Source organism: Ranitomeya imitator, chromosome 2 (genome assembly GCF_032444005.1).
Source record: "Ranitomeya imitator isolate aRanImi1 chromosome 2, aRanImi1.pri, whole genome shotgun sequence".
Lineage (NCBI taxonomy): Eukaryota > Metazoa > Chordata > Amphibia > Anura > Dendrobatidae > Ranitomeya > Ranitomeya imitator.
Window position 1 is genome coordinate 743,341,326 of NC_091283.1, and position 26,885 is coordinate 743,368,210.

General features: G+C 44.8%; 1 protein-coding gene across 1 annotated transcript in view; it reads right to left on the bottom strand.

Annotated features, from left to right (window-relative positions):
• The window catches only part of LOC138665618 (very long chain fatty acid elongase 6-like), a 42,951-nt gene extending 21,269 nt beyond the window's left edge, over positions 1-21,682 (bottom strand). Inside the window, exon 1 of the mRNA XM_069753252.1 lies at positions 21,534-21,682. Coding sequence (XP_069609353.1) covers positions 21,534-21,631 — 98 coding nt within the window. The 5' untranslated portion in view covers positions 21,632-21,682. The remainder of the gene's footprint in view (positions 1-21,533) is intronic.
• Positions 21,683-26,885: the final 5,203 nt, after the last annotated feature.

The window sequence follows — 26,885 nt, forward strand, 5'->3', positions numbered from 1 at the left end:
TTGCCCAGCCACGTAGTATATTGCACAGCCACGTAGTATATTGCCCAGCCACATAGTATATTGCACAGCCCACGTAGTACATTGCCCAGCCACGTAGTATATTGCCCAGTCACGTAGTATATTGCCCAGCCACGTAGTATATTGCCCAGCCACGTAGTATATTGCATAGCCCACATAGTATATTGCCAAGCCACGTAGTATATTGCCCAGCCACGTAGAATATTGCCCAGCCACATAGTATATTGCACAGCCCATGTAGTACATTGCCCAGCCACGTAGTATATTGCCCAGTCACGTAATATATTGCCCAGGCACGTAGTATATTGCCCAGTGACGTAGTATATTGCCCAGCAATGTAGTATACAGCACAGAGCCACGTAGTATATTGCCCAGCCACGTAGTATATTGGCCAGTCACGTTGTATATTGCCCAGCCACGTATGTCACAAGTTAGTTTAACATATACTCACCTTCCGAGGGCCCCTTGTAGTTCGGTCACATGACTGTGACGTCAAGGCATGTCCTCGCGCAGGCGCACAGGACCTGTGGTGACGGCGCGGTCAAGGATTGTCCTTGACTGATCTCACCATTCTTCTTCTCTGCCTTTCTGATGTTTTTCTTGGCCTGCCACTTCTGGCCTTAACAAGAACTGTACCTGTGTTCTTCCATTTCCTTACTATGTTCCTCACAGTGGAAAATTACAGGTTAAATCTCTGAGACAGCTTTTTGTATCCTTCCCCTGAACAACTATGTTGAATAATCTTTGTTTTCAGATCATTAGACAGTTGTTTTGAGGAGCCTATGATGCTACTCTTCAGGGGAGATTCAAACAGGAGAACAACTTGCAAGTGGCCACTTTAAGTAGCTTTTTTCATGATTGCATACACCTGGCTATGAAGTTCAAAGCTCAATGAGGTTAGAAAACAAAAAAAAAGTGCTTTAGTAAGTCAGTAAAAAGTAGGTAGGAGTATTTAAAACAAGAAAATGATGAGGGTGCCCATACTTATGCACCTGTCAAATTTTGTTTGAATGCAGATTGCACATTTTCTGTTAGTACAATACACCTCATTTCAAGGCAGAAACATTACTGTGTCCACAGTTATTAGATATATGAAACTGAAATAGCAGTTGCAAAAAAAAACTATTTTTATAAAACATTAAGCTTAAGATTGATAGGGGTGCCCAAACTTTTTCATATAACTGTATTCTAGGTTCTTCAAAGTAGCTACCTTTTGCTTTGATGACTGCTTTGCACACTCTTGGCATTCTCTTGATGAGCTTCAAGAGGTAGTCACCGGAAAGGGTCTTCCAACAATCTTGAAGGAGTTCCCAGAGATGCTTAGCACTTGTTGGTTCAGCTCACCCCAAACCATCTCGATTGGGATCAGATCTGGTGAGTGTGGCGGCCAGGTCATCTGGCATAGCACCCCATCACTCTCCTTCTTGGTCAAAGAGCCCTTATACAGCCTGGAGGTGTGTTTGGGGTCATTGTCCTGTTGAAAAATAAATGATGGTCCAACTAAACGCAAACCGGATGGAATAGCATGCCGCTGCAAGATGCTGTGGTAGCCATGCTGGTTCAGTATGCCTTCAATGTTGAATAAATCCCCAACAGTGTCACCAGAAAAGCACCCCCACACCATCACACCTCCTCCTCCATGCTTCACGGTGGGAGCCAGACATGTAGAGTCCATCCGTTCACCATTTCTGCGTCGCACAAAGACACGGTGGTTGGTATCAAAGATCTCAAATTTGGACTCATCAGACCAAAGCACAGATTTCCACTGGTCTAATGTTCATTCCTTGTGTTCTTTAGCCCAAACAAGTCTCTTCTGCTTGTTGCCTGTCCTTAGCAGTGGTTTCCTAGCAACTATTTTACCATGAAGGCCTCCTGCACAAAGTCTCCTCTTAACAGTTGCTGTAGAGATGTGTCTGCTGCTAGAACTCTGTGTGGCATTGACCTGGTCTCTAATCTGAGCTGCTGTTAACCTGCTATTTCTGAGGCTGGTGACTCAGATAAACTTATCCTCAGAAGCAGAGGTGACTCTTGGTCTTCCTTTCCAGGGGCGGTTCTCATGTGAGCCAGTTTCTTTGTAGTGCTTGATGGTTTTTGCAACTGCACTAGGGGACACTTTCAAAGTTTTCCCAATTGTTCGGAATGACTGACCTTCATTTCTTAAAGTAATGATGGCCACTCGTTTTTCTTTACTTAGCTGCTTTTTTTGCCATAATACAAATTCTAACAGTCTATTCAGTAGGACTATCAGCTGTGTATCCACCAGACTTCTTCTCAACACAATTGATGGTCCCAACCCCATTTATAAGGCACAAAATCCCACTTATTAAACCTGACAGGGCACACCTGTGAAGTGAAAACCATTTCCGGTGACTAACTCTTGAAGTTCATCAAGAGAAAGCCAAGAGTGTTCAAAGCAGTCATCAAAGCAAAAGGTGGCTACTTTAAAGAACCTAGAATATAAGACATAATTTCAGTTGTTTCGCTCTTTTTTCTTAAGTATATAATTCCACATGTGTTAATTCATAGTTTTGATGCCTTCAGTGTGAATTTACAATTTTCATAGTCATGAAAATACAGAAAAAATCTTTAAATGAGAAGGTGTGTCCAACTTTTGGTCTGTACTGTATATGTCAATCTTCTTGGCTTCCCCTGTTCTATAACATTGTGCCTGAAAATTGGACTGCATAATAATGGTTACAGGTTCCCTTTAAGGTCTAAGGTGCCATTATCTTTAGACAGTGCATATGCTGCAGCATTGCGCCCCAATCAAGCACCATATTCCACCCTAAAATGTATATTCCATGAGAAAAAAAACTTTAACTGCCTCTACATGTAAAATCAAAGGCACATGGCGTTACAGTATGGGCCCAAAGAATTCTGTGGATGGCAGGGGCCCAGTTTTGACCTAGGCTAAATCTTTGCCACTTTGCACAGTGATTTCCATTTATACACTGCAGCACAAGGGTGTCAGTGTACAACATAGAGCACAGCTCAACCATTGCTGCAGCAAGAACTTTATGTTATTTAAGCTTATCATGCGGGAAACCTGGTCGTCGGGATCTGGAGGGAGGGAGAAAAATGTCTGAGAGCAGACAGTTTAGAGAGGCACAGTGTGTGCATCTACTCCCTGCTACTGTTTTCCTCTCTAATGGATCAGCTCATTGCACTCACAATAAGGCTGCCATCACACTAGCAGTATTTGGTCAGTATTTTACATCAGTATTTGTAAGCCAAAACCTGGAGTGGGTGATAAATACAGAAGTGGTGTATATGTTTCTATTATACTTTTCCTCTCATTGTTCCACTCCTGGTTTTGGCTTATAAATACTGATGTAAAGTACTGACTAAATACTGCTAGTGTGACAGCAGCATAAGAGTCCACATTGTATGACATACCGTACATACTCGAGTATAAGCCGAGAATTTCAGCCCATTTTTTTAGGCTGAAATTGCCCCTCTCGGCTTATACTCAAGTCATTCCCAGGGGTCGGCAGGGGAGGGGGAGCGGCAGCTGTCTAATCATACTCATCTGCTCCTGGTGCGGTCCCTGGACGTCCCTCGTTCTCCGGGCGCTGACAGCTTCTTCCTGTATTAAGCGGTCACATGTTACTGCTCATTACAGTAATGAATATGGACCCCACTCCACTCCCATAGGGACCATGTGACCGCTCAATACAGGAAGAAGATGCCGGCGCCTGGAGAGCCAGGGACGTCCAGGGACCGCGCCGGGAGCAGGTGAGTATGACGGTGGCAGTGCGCTATGTTCACCTGTTTCTCGTTCCATCGTTGGCGCCGCTGTGTCTTCTGCGTCCTCTGCAGTGACGCTCAGGTCAGAGGGCGCGATGACGCGATTAGTGTGCGCGCCACCCTCTGCTTGAGCGTCAGTGCAGAGGACGGGGAAGACACAGCGGCGCAGTGGAACGGAGGACAGATGAAGATAGCAAGTGCCGGGGGCCTGAGCGACGAGAGGTGAGTATGTCATTTTTTTTAAATCGCAGCAACAGCATATGGGGCAAATATCTCTATGGAGCATTGTATGGGGCCATGTGCAGTGTTATATGGGGGCAAATATTTCTATGGAGCATTTTAATGGGGCCATGTGCAGCGTTATATAGGGGCAAATATCTCTATGGAGCATCTTATGGGGCCATGTGCAGCGTTATATGGGGGCAAATATCTCTATGGAGCATCTTATGGGGCCATGTGCAGCGTTATATGGGGCAAATACAGTATTTCTATGGAGCATCTTATGGGGCCATAATCAGCATTTGTGCAGCATTATATGGGGCAAATGTGTCTATGGAGCATCTTATGGGGCCATAATCAGCATTTGTGCAGCATTATATGGGGCAAATGTGTCTATGGAGCATCTTATGGGGCCATAATCAGCATTTGTGCAGCATTATATGGGGCAAATGTGTCTATGGAGCATCTTATGGGGTCATAATTAACATTTGTGCAGCATTATATGAGGCAAATGTGTTTATGGAGCATCTTATGGGGCCACTATTAACCTTTATGCAGGATTATATGGGGCATATTTTAATATGGAGCATCTTATGGGGCCATCATAAACTTTATGGAGCATTATATGGGGCTCCTGATTCAATATGGATATTCAAAAACACTTAACCTACGATTTCTCAATTAATTTTACTTTTATTGGTATCTATTTTTATTTTTGACATTTACCGGTAGCTGCTGCATTTTCCACACTAGGCTTATACTCGAGTCATTAAGTTTTCCCAGTTTTTTGTGGCAAAATTAGGGGGGTCGACTTATACTTGGGTCAGCTTATACTCGAGTATATACGGTATATATTGTGCTTTTGTTTAATGTGTGTATAATGTGAATATATGCGCCTAATATTTAAATGCATACATGCAATGAGTGTGTGCATTATGTGTATTTATACTCTAATTGTGTGCGTGCATCTGAAATATGTGTGTATATGTGCTTAATTTGTACCTATATATAATGTAAGAATGCAGTATATGTGTATATATGTGTTCATGTGTGTGTAATCTGTATGCGCATCTTTTGTTTATGCTTGAATATATGTAATGTGTATGTATACGATACATATATGCATAATGTGTATGTATACTTGCATGTGTAAATGCATGTGTAATGTGAATATTCATGTGTCTCTGTGTAATATATATTATTATAATATACACTGCTCAAAAAAATAAAGGGAACACTAAAATCCCACATCCTAGATATCACTGAATTAAATATCTCAGTTGCAAATCTTTATTCATTACATAGTGGAATCTGTTCAGAACAATAAAGCATAACAATTATCAATGTAAATCAAAATGAATATCCCACAGAGGTCTGGATTTGGAATGATACTCAAAATCAAAGTGGAAAATCAAATTATAGGCTGATCCAACTTCAGTGGAAATACCTCAAGACAAGGAAATTATGTTCTGTTGTGTGTGTGTGTGTGTGTGGCCTCCACGTGCCTGTATGACCTCCCTACAACGCCTGGGCATGCTCCTGATGAGGCGGCAGATGGTCTCTTGAGGGATTTCCTCCCAGACGTGGACAAAAGCATCCGCCAACTCCTGGACAGTCTGTTGTGCAACGTGACGTTGGTGGATGGTACGAGACATGATGTCCCAGATGTGTTTAATCGGATTCAGGTCTGGGGAACGGGCGGACCAGTCCATAGCTTCAATGCCTGCATCTTGCAGGAACTGCTGACACACTCCAGCCACATGAGGTCTGGCATTGTCCTGCATTAGGAGGAAACCAGGGCCAACCGCACCCGCATATGGTCTCACAAGGGGTCGGAGGCTCTCATTTCGGTACCTAATGGCAGACAGGCTACCTCTGGAGAGCACATGAAGGGCTGTGCGGCCCTCCAAAGAAATGCCACCCCACACCATTACTGCCCCACTGCCAAATCGGTCATCAGCAGATTGCTCTCCACGGCGTCTCCAGACTCTGTCACATAGGTCACAAGTGCCCAGTGTGAACCCGCTTTCATCTGTGAAGAGCACAGGGCACCAGTGGCAAATTTGCCAATAATGTTGTTCTGTGGCAAATGCCAAGCGTCTTGCACGGTGTCAGGATGTGAGCACAACCCCTATCTGTGGATGTCGGGCACTCAGGTCATCCTCATGGAGTTGGTTTCTAACCATTTGTGCAGACACATGCACATTTGTGGCCTGCTGGAGGCCATTTTGCAGGCCTCTGGCAGTACTCCTTCTGTTCCTCCTTGCACAAAGGCTGAGGTAGCGGTCCTGCTGTTGGGTTGTTGTCCTCCTACGCCCCCCTCCACGTCTCCTGGTGTACTGGCCTGTCTCCTGGTAGCGTCTCCAGCTTCTGGACACTACGCTGACAGACACAGCAAACCTTCTTTCCACAGCTCCCATGTGCCATCCTGGATGAGCTGCACTACCTGAGCCACTTGTGTTGGTTGTAGAGTCAGTCTCTTGCTACCACGAGTGTGAAAGCACAACCAACATTCAAAAGTGACGAAAACAAAAGCCAGAAAGAATTGGTACTGAGATGTGGTCTGTGGTCCCCACCTACAGATCCACTCCTTTATTGAGTATGTCTTGATAATTGCCAATAATTTCCATCTGTTGTCTATTCCATTTGCACAACAGCATGTGAAACTGATTGTCAAACAGTGTTGCTTCCTAAGTGGACAGTTTGATTTCACAGAAGTTTGATTTACTTGGAGTTATATTCTGTTGTTTAAGTGTTCCCTTTATTTTTTTGAGCAGTGTATATGCAAGCTTAATGTGTAAATATGTGAGTAACATATACATGTATGCGTAAGTTTATATTTTATATATGTGTGTGAAACGTGTATATGCATGTGCGTATTTTATATAAGATTGTGTAATGTGTGTATAAGATATGCATGCATGTCTATGTGTGCATTGTATACATGTATATTTGCCCATGTATATATACTGTATATATATGATCATGCATATTTTATACACGTGTCTATATGCATGAGAGGGACCCAGACATGAGTCCTTCACACAAGCCTTGTGCTGGCAGTGTCTGCCCCTGGTGAAAGCTGTTGTGTACACATTTAAGTAGGCAAATTAGACTGTGAAAATCTGAATTACTATTGTATTGTAGAAGAGACCTTTGTACCTAGAAGACTCAGGCTATAGAATATTCTAGAGCTTCCTCAGTAATATGGGTGTGTATGGAATTTGTCAGTCAGGATTTTCTGAAAAGTGTCACTTTCTTCTGTCATAAAATGAGAGAAGAGACTGCTGCATTTCGGAAATGTTTCATGTTTAAAGGGACACTGTCACCTGAATTTGGAGGGAACAATCTTCTGCCATGGAGGCGGGGTTTTGGGGTTTTTGATTCACCCTTTCCTTACCCGCTGGCTGCATGCTGGCTGCAATATTGGATTGAAGTTCATTATCTGTCCTCCGTAGTACATGCCTGCACAAGGCAATCTTACCTTGTGCAGGCGTGTACTATGGAGGACAGAGAATGAACTTCAATCCAATATTGCAGCCAGCATGCAGCCAGCGGGTAAGGAAAGGGTGAATCAAAAACCCCAAAACCCCGCCTCCATGGCTGAAGATTGTTCCCTCCAAATCCAGGTGACAGTGTCCCTTTAAAAGAGATACAGCCACCACCTTTCAACCCTCATGTACAGCATACTAATATTCTGTGTATATGCCCCAGATCCAGCCTGTATCAAAAGAAAAACACTTTATATTATTCTCATTTGGGCGGCGGTTGGGTCTGAGCGGTGTCACTGGTCCTGGTCCGGCGTCTCCTTTCTTCTTGTGATGCCATCCTCCTTTTGTGCTTCGTGTGGATGATGAGTACTACGTCATCCACACAGTGTCCCCAGGCATCGCGCAGGTGTATTTCTCAGCCCTGACCAGGGCAGAGCACTGCAGTATTTTACTCTTTGCAGGCCACAGTACTTTACTTTCGCCGCAGGCCGGATCAGGGGCATATACACAGCATATTAGAACGCTGTATATGAGGCCTTAAAGGTGGTGGCTGTATCTTATATGGGGCAAACCTGGTGACAGGCTCCCTTTAACCCCTTCCTGACCTGTGACACAGTGTATGCGTCATGAAAGTCCGTGCCAATCCGACCTGTGACGCATATGCAGTGTCACAGAATGATCGCGTCCCTGCAGGCCGGGTGAAAGGGTTAACTCCAATTTCACCTGATCTGCAGGGGGGGGAGTGGTAGTACAGCCCGGGGGGGTGGCTTCACCCCCCCCCGTGGCTACGATCGCTCTGATTGGCTGTTGAAAGTGAAACTGCCAATCAGAGCGATTTGTAATATTTCATCTATTAAAACTGGTGAAATATTACAATCCAGCCATGGCCGATGCTGCATTAGCTTCGGCCATGGCTGGAGACCCCGATCTGGCCTCCCCACCGACTGACGGCGGCGATCTGCCCCCGCCCCCCCCTGCTGTCCGATCGCACCCCCCCATATTTACATAGTCCCGGTGTTCCTTCCGGTGTCCTCGCATGGCTCGCATGGGCGCCGCCATCTTGGAAAATGGCGGGCGCATGCGCAGTACGCCTGCCAAATTTGCCAGCCGGCAGATTCGTTCCCTGTACATTTTGATCGCTGTGATAGGTTCTATCACAGCGATCAAAATAAAAAAAATAGTAAATAAACCCCCCTTTATCCCCCCCATAGGTAGGGAAAATAATAAAATACAGAAATTATATTTATTTATTTTTTTTCTGCTAGGGTTAGGGGTAGGGTTAGGGTTGGGGGTAGGGTTAGGGTTGCACTTAGGGTTAGGGTTGCACTTAGGGTTAGGGTTGCACTTAGGGATAGGGTTGCACTTAGGGATAGGGTTGCACTTAGGGTTAGGGTTGCACTTAGAATTGCACTTAGGGTTAGGGTTGCACTTAAGGATTGGGTTGCACTTAGGGTTAGGGTTGCACTTAGGGTTGCACTTAGGATTAGGGTTGCACTTAGGGTTAGGGTTGCACTTAGGGTTAGGGTTGCACTTAGGGATTGGGTTCCGCTTAGGGTTGCACTTAGGGTTAGGGTTGCATATAGGGTTGCACTTAGGGATAGGGTTGCACTTAGGGTTGCACTTAGGGATAGGGTTGCACTTAGGGTTAGGGTTGCACTTAGGGTTAGGGTTGCACTTAGGGTTGCACTTAGGGTTAGGGTTGCACTTAGGGATAGGGTTGCACTTAGGGTTAGGGTTGCACTTAGAGATAGGGTTGCACTTAGAGATAGGGTTGCACTTAGGGTTAGGGTTGCACTTAGGGTTAGGGTTGCACTTAGGGTTGCACTTAGGGATAGGGTTGCACTTAGGGTTAGGGTTGCACTTAGGGTTAGGGTTGCACTTAGGGATTGGGATGCACTTAGGGTTAGGGTTTCACTTAGGGTTAGGGTTGCACTTAGAGATAGGGTTGCACTTAGAGATAGGGTTGCACTTAGGGTTAGGGTTGCACTTAGGCATTGGGTTGCACTTAGGGTTGCACTTAGGGTTAGGGTTGCACTTAGGGTTGCACTTAGGGCTAGGGTTGCACTTAGGGCTAGGGTTGCACTTAGGGCTAGGGTTGCACTTAGAGATAGGGTTGCATTTAGGGCTAGGATTAGAATTAGGGTTAGGGTTAGAATTAGGGCTAGAGTTGGAACTACGGTTAGAATTAGGCACACGGTGCAGATTTGGCTGCGGATCCGCAGCGGATTGGTCGCTGCGGATTCGTAGCAGTTTTCCATTACGTTTACAGTACCACGTAAACCTATGGAAAACCAAATCCGCTGTGCCCATGGTGCGGAAAGTACAACACGGAAACGCTGCGTTGTATTTTCCGCAGCATGTCAATTCTTTGTGCGGATTCCACAGCATTTTACACCTGCTCCATAATAGGAATCCGCAGGTGAAATCCACACAAAAAACACTGGAAATCCGCGGTAAATCCGCAGGTAAAGCGCAGGTTTTACCTGCAGATTTTTCAAAAACGGTGCAGAAAAATCCCCACACAAATCCGCAATGTGGGCACATAGCTTTAGGGTTAGGGTTGGAATTAGGGTTAAGACTGGGGTTAGGGTTGTGGTTAGGGTTGGGATTAGGGTTAGGGGTGTGTTGGGGTTAGTGTTGGAGGTAGAATTGAGGGGTTTCCACTGTTTAGGCACATCAGGGGGTCTCCAAACGCGACATGGCGCCACCATTGATTCCAGCCAATCTTGCGTTGAAAAAGTCAAATGGTGCTCCCTCCCTTCCGAGCCCCGATGTGTGCCCAAACAGTGGTTTACCCCCACATATGGGGTACTAGCGTACTCAGGAGAAACTGGACAACTTTTGGGGTCCAATTTCTCCTTTATCCCGTGGGAAAATAAAAAAATTGCGGGCTAAAAAATTATTTTTGAGGAAAGAAAAATGATTTTTTATTTTCACGGCTCTGCGTTATACACTTCTGTGAAGCACTTGGGGGTTCAAAGTGCCCACCACACATCTAGATAAGTTCCTTTGGGGGTCTAGTTTTCAAAATGGGGTCACTTCTGGGGGGTTTCTACTGCTTAGGCACATCAGGGGCTCTGCAAACGCAACGTGACGCTCGCAGAGCATTCCAACAAAGTCTGCATTTCAAAACGTCACTACTTCACTTCCGAGCCACGGCATGTGCCCAAACAGTGGTTTACCCCCACATATATGGTATCAGCGTACTCAGGAGAAACTGGACAACAACTTTTGGGGTCAAATTTATCCTGTTACCCTTGGGAAAATAAAAAAATCTGGGCTAAAAAATGATTTTTGAGGAAAGAAAACGTATTTATTATTTTCACGGCTCTGCGTTATAAACTTCTGTGAAGCACTTGGGGGTTCAAAGTGCTCACCACACATCTAGATAAGTTCCTTTAGGGGTCTAGTTTCCAAAATGGGGTCACTTGTGGGGGAGCTCCAATGTTTAGGCATACAGGGGCTTTCCAAACGCGACATGGTGTCCGCTAACGATTGGAGCTAATTTTCCATTCAAAAAATCAAATGGCGCGCCTTCCCTTCCGAGCCTTGCCGTGTGCCCAAACAGTGGTTTACCGCCACATATGGGGTATCAGTGTGCTCAGGACAAATGGGACAACAACATTTGGGGTCCAATTTCTACTGTAACCCTTGGGAAAATAGGAAATTCAGGGCTAAAAATCATTTTTGAGGAAAGAAAAATTATTTTTTATTTTCATGGCTCTGCGTTATGAACTTCTGTGAAGCACCTGGGGGTTTAAAGTGCTCAATATGCATCTAGATAAGTTCCTTGGGGGGTCTAGTTTCCAAAATGGGGTCACTTGTGGGGGAGCTCCAATGTTTAGGCACACAGGGGCTCTCCAAACACGACATGGTGTCCACTAACGATGGAGATAATTTTCCATTCAAAAAGTCAAATGGCGCTCCTTCCCTTCCGAGCCTTACCATGTGCCCAAACAATGGTTTACCCCCACATGTGAAGTATCGGTGTACTCAGGAGAAATTGCCCAACAAATTTTAGGATCCATTTTATCCTGTTGCCCATGTGAAAATGAAAAAAATGAGGCTAAAATAATTTTTTCGTGAAAAAAAAGTACTTTTTCATTTTTACGGATCAATTTGTGAAGCACCTGGGGGTTTAAAGTGCTTACTAAGCATCTAGGTAAGTTTCTTGGGGCATCTAGTTTCCAAAATGGGGTCACTTGTGGGGGAGCTCCAATGTTTAGGCACACGGGGGCTCACCAAACGCGACATGGTGTCCGCTTAAGAGTGGAGCTAATTTTTCATTCAAAAAGTCAAATGGCGCTCCTTCCCTTCCGAGCCTTGTCGTGTGCCCAAACAGTGGTTTACCCCCACATGTGAGGTATCGGCGTACTCGGGAGAAATTGGCCAACAAATTTTAGGATCCATTTTATTTTATTGCCCTTGTAAAAATGAAAAAATTGAGGCTAAAATACATTTTTTGTGAAAAAAAGTACTTTTTCATTTTTACGGATCAATTTGTGAAGCACCTGAGGGTTTAAAGTGCTCACTATGCATCTAGATAAGTTCCTTGGGGGGTCTAGTTTCCAAAATGGGGTCACTTGTGGGGGAGCTCCAATGTTTAGGCACACAGGGGCTCTCCAAACGCAACATGGTGTCCGCTAACGATGGAGATAATTTTTCATTCAAAAAGTCCAATGGCGCTCCTTCCCTTCTGAGCCTTACCATGTGCCCAAACAGTGGTTTACCTCCACATGTGAGGTATCACTGTACTCAGGAGAAATTGCCCAACAAATTTTAGGATCCATTTTATCCTGTTGCCCATGTGAAAATGAAAAAAATGAGGCTAAAATAATTTTTTCGTGAAAAAAAAGTACTTTTTCATTTTTACGGATCAATTTGTGAAGCACCTGGGGTTTAAAGTGCTCACTATGCATCTAGATAAGTTTCTTGGGGCATCTCGTTTCCAAAATGGGGTCACTTGTGGGGGAGCTCCAATGTTTAGGCACACTGGGGCTCTCCAAATGCGTCATGGTGTTCGCTAAAGAGTGGAGCCAATTTTTCAATCAAAAAGTCAAATGGCGCTCCTTCCCTTCCGAGCCCTGCCGTGCGCCCAAACAGTGGTTAACCCCCACATATGAGGTATCAGGGTACTCAGCACAAATTGAACAACAACATTCTTGGTTCAGTTTCTCCTTTTACCATTGGGAAAATAAAAAAATTGTTGCTAAAAGATCATTTTTGTGACTAAAAAGTTAAATGTTCATTTTTTCCTTCCATGTTGCTTCTGCTGCTGTGAAGCACCTGAAGGGTTAATAGACTTCTTGAATGTGGTTTTGAGTACCTTGAGGGGTTCAGTTTTTAGAATGATGTCACTTTTGGGTATTTTCAGCCATATAGACCCCTCAAACTGACTTCAAATGTGAGGTGGTCCCTAAAAAAAATGGTTTTGTAAATTTCGTTGTAAAAATGAGAAATCGCTGGTCAAATTTTAACCCTTATAACTTCCTAGCAAAAAAAAATTTTGTTTCCAGTATTGTGCTGATGGAAAGTAGACATGTGGGTAATGTTATTTATTAACTATTTTGTGTCACATAACTCTCTGGTTTAACAGAATAAAAATTCAAAATGTGAAAATTGCGAAATTTTCAAAATTTTCGCCAAATTTCCGTTTTTATCACAAATAAACACAGAATTTATTGACCTAAATTTACCACTAACATGAAGCCCGATATGTCACGAAAAAACAATCTCAGAACCGCTAGGATCCGTTGAAGCATTCCTGAATTATTACCTCATAAAGGGACACTGGTCAGAATTGCAAAAAACGGCCAGGTCATTAAGGTCAAAATAGGTTGGTCATGAAGGGGTTAAGAAAGGCAAAATTCTTCATGTACAATATCATGTATATCATCTAACGTCACCTAAGGTTTTTTTTTCTTCATAATTTACAATGTTATCTCACTTCTGATGAACCTCAAGAGAGGGGAAATGCGTCTAGTGTTTAAGGTGTTTTTAGTGTTATATTGTTATAAACTGCTCTTTGTAGTTATGTTATAGATATTGAACCTTATGCTATTTGAACTACCCTACAAATGAGAACTTTGTGTGATATCAATTGCACTTCTTTCATCGCTTCTCTATAATAAGGCACTAAGCACTTTACCTCCCATTCCATCCCTATTTTCCTCCATTTAAACTATGTTATCTGCTATAAATAGCTAGGGAGGGTTAGGGGGGACAGCCACCGATGAGCGGGAGTGCCATTCTTGTCATATCTAGGGTGCCAACCCCCACTGACATTCAACACAAGATACATAGGGGAATTTTAGACATATATCTTTTATATACGGATCTAGTCTGGTGATTAAATATACCAGAATATATCAAGTGCAAAATATCGCCCTTCAATAGACAAAGTGTTTATGTCTATAGTGCCAAATATATGTCTGTATATTCTGACATAGCTATTGCTATATACGTTCTTTCCTCCCCTGATGCACCAAGGGCTGATAGGGCCAGCCGGGGGAGCCGTCGATGAGTGGAGGCGCCGTTGCGCAAGTTATAGGGTGCCAACCTCCCCTGGGCAGTAAGGGTGGTTCAGTTTTCAATCAGTGATAGACACCGCCCTATGGTATCTTCTACAAGTGTCTGCATAATATTTTGGTGGTGGGTATGTGTTAAGTCTTCACTTTATTAGTATTTTTAATAATCAATTAAAAGTTATATTTAAATATCCTAAGTACGCAGTTTCTACAATGATTTACCGCTCAATATATACTCCTACATTGAATTCTTTTTTTCTGTGAGATAAACACAAGCCCTAACTCATAGAGTTGAAGACAAACAAATATAAGTACTAACTAGTTAGTCAAATTCAAATTATAAGGTGAAAGACATGAATGAAAAAATATTAAGTAAAATGAATGAAGGATTTACAAATAGTTAGAAAATATCTGTAGATATATTAGTAGTGTTGAGCGATACCTTCCGATATTCGGAAATATCGGTATCGGATTGGATCGGCTGATATCCCAAAAATATCTGATATCGCCGATACTGATACCCGATACCAATGCAAGTCAATGGGACAAAAATATCGGAAATAAAATAAACCCTTTCTTTCCTTGTAGGTTAATTCTACATGAAGGAAAACAACTAAGAATAATGTAGGATGTATTGGGAGAGGTGGAGGAGACATTAAAGGCATAGAGGTTTAGCCCAATCAAATGGAATAGCAGGAATTAATTTTTTTTTTAAGACGTTCGGAGTTCCAAAGATATTGACTATGTTAAGATTTTTTATATTTTGTCAGATATTTATGTTTGACTACTTCCATGCTCTTCACCTTCTTTTTTACTTCTCCCACACTTTCTTCTTCTTCCTCCTCAGCAGCAGAATCTATTTAATCAACTTCTTCTTCACCTTATTCATCTTCTTCTTCTTCACCTTCTTCCTATTATTCTTTTTTTTACATTCTTCATATTCTTTTTATTCAACTATTCTTCTTCTTCATATTCTACTTCTTCATCTTCTTCATATTCTTCTTCAGCATATTCGTATTTGTGACAGGCATTTCTGTAGTTGTTATCTATATAAGTTTGAAGATTACACCTTCCATTCTGCCTGTCACAAAAGATTTACAGCAGGATTTGTCCATGTTTAGTTTGGCCTGCAGTAGCAGGTTTTTTCCAGGGGCACCACGAGGAGGAACGGACTTAACCCCATACACTGCTTGGTCTTCTTCTTCTGCTTATAATTTAAATAATATCTTTTGCTCTGATTTTTAGTCTTATGCTTAATGTTTTTCTGCTTTTTGTTCTGCAGCTTCTTGTTCTTCTGCTTTTTGGTGTTCTTCGTGGTGGTCTTCAGGGTCATCGTCTCCAGGGTCGTCGTCTCCGGGGCCGTCGTCTTCTTCGGGGTGGTCTTCAGGGTCGTCGTCTCCGGGGTTGTCATCTCCGGGGTCGTCGTCTTTTTCGGGGTGTCTTCAGGGTCGTCGTCTTTAGGGTCGTCGTCAGGGAGATCCAGAGTGATTGGCAAAAACCATTTCCAAAAGCTTGAACTTGGAAATGTAGGAGAAGATACAAGAAGGCTGAGGAACTGCCGAGAACCAGCTGACTGTACTGGAACCCGGATGGCTACCCAAAGGTATAAGAGCCAATGGAACTACTGAGGACCAGCTGACGGTACTGGAACCCGGTTACTAAGCAGGAGGTACCCGTGCCAGAAAGCACTACCAAGGACCACCAGACGTTGGTGGAACTTGGATACCGAGAAGGAGGCACCTAAGCCAAAGGCTCTGCCTGGAACCAGCTGATGGTACTGGAACCAGGATGGGGAGCAGAAGGTACAAGAGCCAACGGAACTACCGAGGACCAGCTGATGGTACTGGAACCCGGTTACTAAGCAGGAGGTACCCATGCCAGAAAGCACTACCAAGGACCACCAGACGTTGGTGGAGCTCGGATACCGAGAAGGAGGCACCTAAGCCAAAGGCTCTGCCTGAAACCAGCTAACGGTACTGGAACCAGGGGGACCTATTCAAGTTTCAAGATTGTCTTTCAAAGAACCAGCTAATGGTGCTGGAACTCAGATAGGCAGCAGAAGGTCCACATGAAAAAAAAATTGCTAGGGCTGCGAGCCGGCCGGAGTTACCGATTTACCGGTCCTACAGGGGGAGCTTGTCCTATTGGCATTGGAACCAGCCTTGATTGCCAGTTCCCGCAGCCCACATAGGAAGCACTTAAACTGCAGGCACCATAGAGTTGGCTAACCCGACCGCAACCCGACAGGACAATGTATTGACACTACCCGGAAACAGCTGGCGTGCTGGAACTAGGCTGGGAAGGAGGGAGTAACCGTGCCAAAGACACTTCTGAGCAGCAACTGGCAGTGTTGGAGCCCAGGGATTACAGGAGAAACAGAGTGTAGGCTGAGGCCTAATTGGAGCAAGTTGAAAGGGAACCTGTACCCCCCCTAGGCATTTGTAATTAAAGGAGCCACCTTGTGCAGCACTAATGCTGCACAAAGAAAAGGTGGCTCTTTAGTTATGCTCCTTGCACACGCTGAAGTAAACACTTATAAAATGTGCCCCCTTATACCGTGAAACCGTCCCGGAGGCGGGACTTTCCTTCTTAATGAGACACAGCACAGCCGTCATTCTTACCCCCTTGGCGACGGGCGCCGCCTCCTCAGTGTTGTTTGAATCTGTCCCGGAGCCTACGCTGTTATGCTATCCCTTGGGCATGCGCTGTTAGCGCTGCCCGTCTTCTGACATAATTTGTTGTCAGGCTGACTGCGCCTGTGTGGCCGCGCTGCCCGGGATCCCGCACCGCAGTGTCTTCTTATTTATTCACACTGTGGGGCTGGGATTTATGGGCATGCGCAGTGCATATCTTCGCCTCTCACTCATCTCCCTCTGCCTTCTTCAGACTGTGGGGCGTCAGCTGATCCCTAATCGCCGTGGCATGTGCTTAGGGATCAGCTGATGCTGCACAGTCTGAAGAAGGCGGAAGGAAAAATGGACAATGGAACAGTATGAGGCAGTGACGCACGCTGAGCTGACTACAACCAGCTGTGGCTGCAGAACAGACTACAGAGTGACCTGCACTCACACAGAGACCTTGCAGACAGCCGTGAACAGCGCTGCAAGGCAAAAACAAGGTTCTCACACAGCGGTTGCTAAATTAACCTGGGTAAAGCACAATGAAGCAAACTATCCCTCAGTCAGAACAACAGCGTCCTGTCCCTAACTGAATTCACAGCAGAGTGAACCAAAAATGGCGGCGGCGGCTTTTATAGTGCATCATGACATCATTTCAGCAGCCAATCACAGCCATGCCAGTAGTGTCATGCCTAACATGCACAACAGGATGTGCCCACACTTCCAATGATTCCTTATTGGCTGAATGAAATCAAACTGGCTGATTGCATTATGGGAACTTCCGCTTCCGGTATCCGATATTGCAAAAGTTTCGGAACTCAGTATCGGAATTCCGATACCGTGAATATCGGCCGATACCCGATATTTGCAGTATCGGAATGCTCAACACTATACATTATTACATACATCAGAGAAATGTACAATTATGTCTAAGCCTAGTAGTAGAGATTGAATAATTTATCCTTAGATGAAACAGACATTTGTCTCCACCTTTGAAGTTACTGCAAATCACCCTTCGCACCCCTCCTTACACACCCATAGTTTCCTTATTCTTTCTATGTTGCCATGTGACAGTCATGCTGACTTCATGAAAATACAAATTACAAGTTCTTCATGCAAAGACCAAAATAAATACATAAGGGTACTGATGTCACCCTTGTAGGCCATCTTGATGTTGAAATAGATCACTTCCAAATATATATCCATTAGTTGTCCTCAGATATCATGTTTTACAAAAGTCTATTAATCTGTTTCCTTTTTGTATCATTTCTTTTCGCCATTACTACTCCTATGAAAATTGTCACCCAGCTTTATCTACATTTGCAGATATATTGGATGCATATTAGATATATTTGCCTTCTATTTAGGACTCTAGCAAGATAGATAGATAGCATCTCTTTATGGGGGATGTCATGGGGTCATCTCGCACATGAAATGTCTTGTTCAAATAAGGGTAAAATGAAGGAGTTAAGTAGATTTTTTTACAACTGGTTGGAAGAGGACAAATCTTCTTAAATATTTGTTATTGACATTATTTTAAAGTGAAGTGAATTCTTAGGCCATGTTCACACCATCCTTTTTTTCATGCGGAATCGCCGCAATTTTCCCGCTGCGGGTCCGCAGCTGTTTTCCATGCAGGGTACATTACAATGTACCCTATGGAAAACAGGAACTGCTGTGCCCACATTGCGGAAAATCGCGAAAAAAGCCGCGCTGAATAGCCGCGGTAAAAAAGAAGTACCATGTCACTTCTTTTTGCGGAACTGCAGCGGTTCTGCACCCATAGACCTCCATTGTGAGGTCAAACCCGCAGTAAAACCCGCAGATGAAAAAAATATCTGCGGGTTTTCTGTGGTTTGTGGTGCAGAACCGCTGCAGTGTGGCTGCCCCCCGTGCCCCAATCCCACCCCCCCATGCTCCGATGCCACCCCCCCATGCTCCGATGCCACCCCCCCGTGCTCCGACACCCCCCCCCGTGCCCTCATCTCCCCCCCTTATACTTACCCGGACTCCCGGTGTCCGTCCGGCCGTCTTCTCCCTGGGCGCCGCCATCTTGCATAATGGCGTGCGCATGCGCAGTGCGCCCGCCGAATCTGCCGGCCGGCAGATTCGTTACAAAGTGCATTTTGATCACTGAGATATAACCTATCTCAGTGATCAAAATAAAAAAAATAGTAAATGACCCCCCCCCCCTTTGTCACCCCCATAGGTAGGGACAATAAAAAAATTAAGAATTTTTTTTTTCCACTAAGGTTAGAATAGGGTTAGGGTTAGGGGTAGGGTTAGGGGTAGGGTTAGGGGTAGGGGTAGGGTTAGGGGTAGGGTTAGGGGTAGGGTTAGGGGTAGGGTTAGGGGTAGGGTAAGGGTTAGGGTTAGGGTTAGGGCTAGGGTTAGGGGTAGGGTTAGGGTATTTTCAGCCATTTTAACCCTAAAAAACTTCCTAGAAAACACACAGACTCTGCATAGAAAACTGCATAAAAAAACGCATCAAAAACGCACCAAAAAAGCACCAAAAAAAGGACCTGCGTTTTCTGCCAAGAGCTGCGGTTTTTAGTCCTGAAAAAAAAGGAGGGAAATCAGGAACGTGTGAACATAGCCTTAGGCTCGGTGCACACGGAAGTTTTTCAGAGGGATTATGAAGTGGATCCACTCCAAAATCCACTTGAAAAACTGCATTTATTTTTTTCTTTGAATACTGTTTGATGTGGAATTTAAAGCAGATCCTCTCCTGAATCCACATAAAAACCTCCGTGTGGATATACCCTAAACTTCACATGCGGCCATCAATTATAGTGAAAGTCTAGTTGGATAGTCCCTACAGATTAATGTAAAGGTTGAATATACATTATACATATACTTTCCAGCGCCACTACAACTATGGGATCCAGTTTTGGGCTCCACATTTTAAAAAGGATATTCAGAAGTTAGAATCAGTTCAAAGGCGGGCAACTAGATTATTACAAGGGATGGAAGGCCTCTCATATGAGGAGAGGTTGGAAAAGTTGGGCTTGTTTAGCTTAGAAAAAAGGAGCTTCAGAGGGGATCTCATTTCCATGTATAAATATAGATGTGTGGCCAGTAGGGTTGAGCGAAACGGGTCGGCCATTTTCAGAAGTCGCCGACTTTTGGCAAAGTCGGGTTTCATGAAACTCGACCCGACCCCTGTGTGGGGTCGGCCATGAAGTCGGCGATCTTCTGAATCTGGTATCGGAATTCCGATCCCGAGTTCCGATATGTTTGCAATATCGGAAATCGGTTTCGGAATCCATATTTAAGTGTAAAATAAAGAATTGAAATAAAAAATATCGCTATACTCACCCTCTGACGCGCCCTGGTACTAACCGGCAGCCTTTCTTCCTTCGAATCAGCGCTTGCAGGACCTTGCGGTGACATCGCGGCTTGTGATTGGTCGCGCGACCGCCCATGTGACCGCTCGCGCAACCAATCACAAGCCGCGACGTCACCGCAAGGTCCTGCAAGCGCTGATTCTTAGGAAGAAAGGCTGCCGGAAAGAAGCAGGGCGCGTCCGAGGGTGAGTATATACCTAATAGGAATATACTCACCCTCGGACGCACCCTGCTTCTTTCCGGCAGCCTTCCTTCCTTTGAATCAGCGCTTGCAGGACCTTGCGGTGACGTCGCGGCTTGTGATTGGTCGCACGAGCGGTCACATGGGCGGTCACGCGACCAATCACAAGCCGCGACGTCACCGCAAGGTCCTGCAAGCGCTGATTCGAAGGAAGGAAGGTTCCTGGTTAGTACCAGGGCGCGTCCGAGGGTGAGTATAGCGATATTTTTTATTTTAATTCTTTATTTTACACTTAAATATGGATCGCAGGGCCTGAAGGAGAGTTTCCTCTCCTTCAGACCCTGGGAACCATTGGAAACCCAATGCACTGCATTGGGTTTCGAGTTTCGGCCGACCCCGACCCCGACTTTTTTATAGGATCAGCCGATTTCACTCGACCCGACTTTTTAAAAAGTCGGGTTTCGTGAAACCTGACCCAATCCTATAAAAGTAAAAGTCGCTCAACCCTAGTGGCCAGTACAAAGGACTGGCACATGACTTATTCCTTCCAAAGACCATACTGAGGACCAGAGGGCTCTCATTATGGGTGGAAGAAAGGTGATTTCGACAGGTAAACAGGAAAGGGTTCTTTACAGTTAGAGCAGTCAGACTGTGGAATGCCCTTCCACAAGAGGTAGTAATGGCTGACACTGTGACAGCTTTTAAGAAAGGTCTGTACAATTTCCTTAATACACATAATATTGTGGATTATAGTTAAATTAGGGGCAAAATTTACAATTGGTGGATAAAGGTTGAACTTGATGGACCTAGTCTTTTTTCAACCTATGTAACTATGTAACTATGCAACTAGTCCTGGCAATCGATGACTTTCAGAGTTCCAAAACAGTTAAGTAGCATTACAGGGGGCACAGTACTCCGATGCACCCACATTGTGCTGACAACTGTAATGAGGTGTCAGCACTGTCGAGTGAATGAATGTGAATGGCTCAAATGCTGACATCACCCAGCGTGAACTTGTCCACTCCATCCTGAAGAGTTCGATCAATGCAAATGGAAACTGGTGAGTAGTAATTTTCTTTAGTCACCAAAAGGGAACATGTCCATTGGGGTCAAAACAAGGAACTGGACAGGGGCTTAATAAGCACAGACACATCACAATGTAATTTTATAAGCCTTTGCAAAGGGGAACCCAGAAAAACTAAATTATACCACTTGGTCATAGCAAAGAATTAACAAGGTCAACCATCAAATATCAAATTTAGCTTTGCTACGTTTTGTAATTTTAGCTATTTTTGATATCTGTAGGGTTTCTTCATTGAAACAAAATAAATATGGTTAAGAAGGCAAAGCAGAGTGAATTATGACCCATCTTTCTCATCACTCACCAGTTCTCCTGCATCCATTGAATAGCTTGTCCGTCATCAAATATTTTTTCAAAATCATATTCTTGCATGAGAAAGACTGAAACATTATGCTCTTCCATGTCTACGGTGGAAGTGAACACAAGTGTGCTCCGTTCTGGCTACTTCTTCAATGAAACAGGACTGGTATAGGAAAAGCCTGTTTAACCAGTATCATCAGTACAGGCTCCCACCCCTTTACTAAGCACAGCCTGCGCCTGCCTCACCTACAGCATCATGTGCAGAGATAAGCCGGTAGCAGTTACAAAACGTTAGTAATTACACAATACTGTCTACTGCATGGCCCTGAACATGAATATGAAGACTTGCCTCTTATCCCTGGTGTGACATGCAACTCCATTACATAACGACATTTCACTCTGAAATGCTGACAGATCACCTGACAGAATGGAGAATGTCGTTATCAATAAATAAAGTACAATTAATACAAAGTATTCTGGCAAACTATTAGAACTACCGATTATTACTGTAAATGGAAATCCATGCATCTCTTTTACCCTGACCATCCATATAAGAGATATTTATTATTAATGATCTGATCTACTAATAAAGGGAATCTGCAGGAGGATCAACCCTCCTAAGCCATCTATATCTCCCGTACTTCCCCCATACTCTGAAACTCTCTACCCAACACATCAGACTCTCGCCTACCATAGAAACCTTCAAAAAGAACTTGAAGACTCAACTCTTCCAACAATCCTACAGCCTGCAGTGATCCTCAACCTACTGAACCGCCCAGCGTCAGACTGGAGCACCTTGGGCCCACCAGAGAAAATCATTCTTGGGGCCCACTATGTAGCTACATAGAAATACATTCAAGACCATCAATTGTGTGGTAAAACACGCTAATATCAGGGCATAATATAAGGTAGTACATGTCTTAATTATGTAGCAGGGGTTGGGGTAGCCCCCTCATAGAATATAAAGTAGCCTCCCTCATAGAATATAATGTAGCCTCCCACAGAATATAATGCAGCCCCCCATAGAATATAATGCAGATCCCTCATAGAATATAATGTAGCCTCCCTCATGGAATATAATGCAGCCCCCCCCTCATAGGGTATAATACAGCACCCCACAAAATATAATGCAACCCCCTCATAAGGTATAATGCAGCCCCCCATAAAATATAATGTAGCTCCCTCATATGGCATAATGCAGCCCCTCCACAGAATATAATGTAGCCCCTCAGAGTATAATGCAACCCCCATAGAATATACTGTAACCCCCTCATAGGGCATAATGCAGCTCCCCTCATATAGTATGATGTAGCCACCTGAGAGAATAATGCAGCCCCCACATATAATATAATGCAGCCCCTCCAAAGAATATAATGTAGCCCCCTCAAAGTATAATGCCAACCCCTCATAAGGCAGCCCCCCATAGAATATACTGTAGCCCCTCATAGGGCATAATGCAGCTCCCCTAATATAGTATGATGTAGCCCCCTCAGAGAATAATGCAGCCCCCACAGAATTATAATGTAGCCCCCTCATAGGGTATAATGCAGCCCCCTCCACCATCATCATTTTTCTCCCCCTCCACCATTGTACTCATTACCACCTCCATCATTGCCTCCTTCCCCACCACCATTGTCATTTCCACCACTACCATCTTTGTCCTTTACACCACAACCATCATTGCTTTCTTCCCCACCATCATCATTGCCCCCACCACCATCATCATCATCATTGCCTCCAGCACCATCATCATTGCCCCACCACCATCATCATTGCCTCCAGCACCATCATCATTGCTCCCACCACATCATCATTACCCCCACCACCATCATCATTGCCTCCAGCACCATCATTGCCTCCACCACCATCATCATCATTGCCTCCAGCACCATCATCATTCCCTCCAGCACCATCATCATCATTGCCTCCAGCACTATCATCATCATCATTGCCTCCAGCACTATCATCATTGCCTCCAGCACCATCATCATCATCATCATCATTGCCTCCAGCACCATCATCATCATCATCATCATTGCCTCCAGCACCATCATCATCATCATTGCCTCCAGCACCATCATCATTGCCCCACCACCATCATCATTGCCCCCACCACCATCATCATTGCCCCCAGCACCATCATCATCATTGCCCCAGCACCATCATCATCATTGCCTCCAGCACCATCATCATCATTGCCTCCAGCACCATCATCATCATTGCCTCCAGCACCATCATCATCATTGCCTCCAGCACATCATCATAATTGCCTCCAGCACCATCATCATCTTCATTGCCTCCAGCACCATCATCATCATCTTCATTGCCTCCAGCACCATCATCATCATCATTTCTTCCAGCACCATCATCATTGCCCCCATCACCATCATCATTGCCCCCACCACCATCATCATTGCCTCCAGCACCATCATCATCATCATTGCCTCCAGCACCATCATCATCATCATTGCCTCCAGCACCATCATCATTGCCCCCACCACCATCATCATCGCCCCACCACCATCATCATTGCCTCCAACACCATCATCATTGCCTCCAGCACCATCATCATTGCCTCCAGCACCATCATCATCATCATTGCCTCCAGCACCATCATCATCATCATTTCTTCCAGCACCATCATCATTGCCCCCACCACCATCATCATCATTGCCCCACCACCATCATCATCATTGCCCCCACCACCGTCATCATCATTGCCCCCACCACCATCATTGCCTCCAGCACCATCATCATTGCCTCCCCCCTGGGGTCCAGTGAGGAGAGGGGCCCTGACTGGTGAGGAGAAGGGCCCTGACTAGTGAGGGGAAGGGCCCAGACCAGGGACGCACATTCAGTTACTGAGCGAATGGCTGAATCCTGACCCTGGGGTCCAGTGAGGAGAGGGGCCCTGACTGGTGAGGAGAAGGGCCATGACTAGTGAGGGGAAGGGCCCAGACCAAGGACGTACATTCCGTTACTGAGCGAAGGGCTGAATCCTGACCCTAGGGTCCAATGAGGAGAGGGGCCCTGACTGGTGAGGAGAGGGGCCCTGACTGGTGTGGGGAAGGGCCCAGACTGAGGATGCACATTCAGTTCAAATAGGCGGCACACAGAACCAGATCGGGGCACCGGCTGCAATTTGAACAATTGGTCCCCCCCAAACCGGACAAATCCCACCCCTGGATTTGTCCTTTTCTGACAGCTTATAAAATCATAGGCTGCAGCCAATAGAAAAGGGACACAAAATAATACATTGAATTTATCATGAATCACAAGCAGCACTGGCATGTGATGCCAATATACTGCAACCAGACAAGAGGGAGGACAGTGCAGGAAAAAAGGGGTAGTCAGAGAGGAGACAGCCAGTGTCTTATATTCAGCCCCCTCACCTGTCTCTCTTGTGTCCCATTCCTCTCTGTCTTCTGCCTTCATCTTTGCTGTCTCCTGCCTCTCTCTCTTTCTTGCCACATCGTCCATCTTTTCTAATATCCCCCGCTCTTTTCTTTCTTTCCTGCTGCCTTGTCTCCTTGGTTGTCTGTGGCTCCACCCCCTTTGTTTAGTCTCACCCCTCCATGTTATTCCACAGCCTGATAGCTGTGACGCTGCTGGAGGGGTGGGATTGGTCGCCCGGCTCCTGACTCTGCTGCTGACTGCAGGCTGGGGTGAGTGATTATCCCCTGTGTCAGGACTGCTCCTGCCCAGCCTGCACTGCAGTGCTGAGTGCTATATATCAGGGGGCGGCATAGTGCTGCTACTGTAGGAGGATTGTGCCACGCCCTGAGAGCGCAGATGCCGACATTAGGCACTTTTTCTTGTCAGCATGTCTCACCCAGTCCGGGCCCCCCTTCTTTTTCCTTCTGCTCCCGGGCCCCTTACACCAGTAAGGGCTGTAATGCCCAGATGGCAGCCATGTGTATAGAGGTAAAATTATGTTCTCCTCATGAGCATCTATGCCTCTTTTAATGCATCCCATTATTTTATTTGCCTTTGTAGCAGCTGCCTGACTCTGGCCACTGGCCACTAAATGTGAATTTGTCATCCACCCATACACCCAGGTCTTTTTCATTGACGGTTTTGCCCAGAGTTTTAGAATTAAGCACATAGTTATACATCTTATTACTTCTACCCAAGTGCATGACCTTACATTTATCCCCATTAAAGCTCATTTGCCATTTATCAGCCCAAGTTTCTAGTTTACATAAATCATCCTGAAATATAAAATTGTCCTCCTCTGTATTGATTACTCTGCAGAGTTTAGTGTCATCTGCAAATATTGAAATTCTGCTCTGTATGCCCTCTACAAGGTCATTAATAAATATGTTAAAAAGAAGAGGGCCCAATACTGACACCTGTGGTACCCCACTGCTAACCGCGACCCAGTCTGAGTGTGCTCCATTAATAACCACCTAATATGTCATGAGAAAACAATGTCAGAATTACTGGGATCGGTTGAAGCGTTCCAGAGTTATATAACCTCATAAAGGGACAGTGGTCAGAATTGTAAAAATTGGCCCGGTCATTAACGTGCAAACCACCCTTGGGGGTAAAAAGGTTAATACAATTCTTCAATACAAAAAGTGGAACTCATATATTGTATAGAGTCATTACAAACAGAGTGATCTATTTCAAGTATTTATTTCTGTTAATGTTCATGATTATGGCTGACAGAGAATGAAAACCCAAAAGTCATTATCTCAATAAATTAGAACAATTAGCAAAAAACATCTGCAAAGGCTTCCTAAGCATTTAAAAAGGTCCCTTATTCTGTTTCAGGAAGCTCCAAAGTAATGCAAAGACTGCTGACTTGACAGATATCCAGAAGGCAGTCATTGACACACTCCACAAGGAGGGTAAGCCACAAAAGGTCATTGTTAAAGAAGCTGGCTGTTCACATAGTGCTGTATCCAAGCATATTAATGGAAAGTTGAGTGGAACGAAAATGTATGGTAGAAAAAGGTGCAAAACACACAAGCAACTGGGATAACTGCAACCTTGAAAGGATTGTTAAGAAAATGCCATTCAAAAATTTGATAGAGATTCACAAGGAGTGGACTGCTGCTGGAGTCATTGCTCCAAGAGCCACCACACACAGACGTATCCAGGACATGGGCTACAAGTGTTGCATTCCTTATGCCAAGCCACTCATGACCAATAGACAACGCCAGAAGCGTCTTACCTGGGCCAAGGAGAAAAAGAACTGGACTGTTGCTCAGTGGTCCAAGGTGTTGTTTTCAGATGAATGTAAATTTTGCATTTCATTTGGAAATCAGGGTTCAGAGTGGAGGAAGAGTGGAGATGCACACAGACCAAGCTGCTTGAGGTCTAGTGTGAAGTTTCCATAATCCGTGATGGT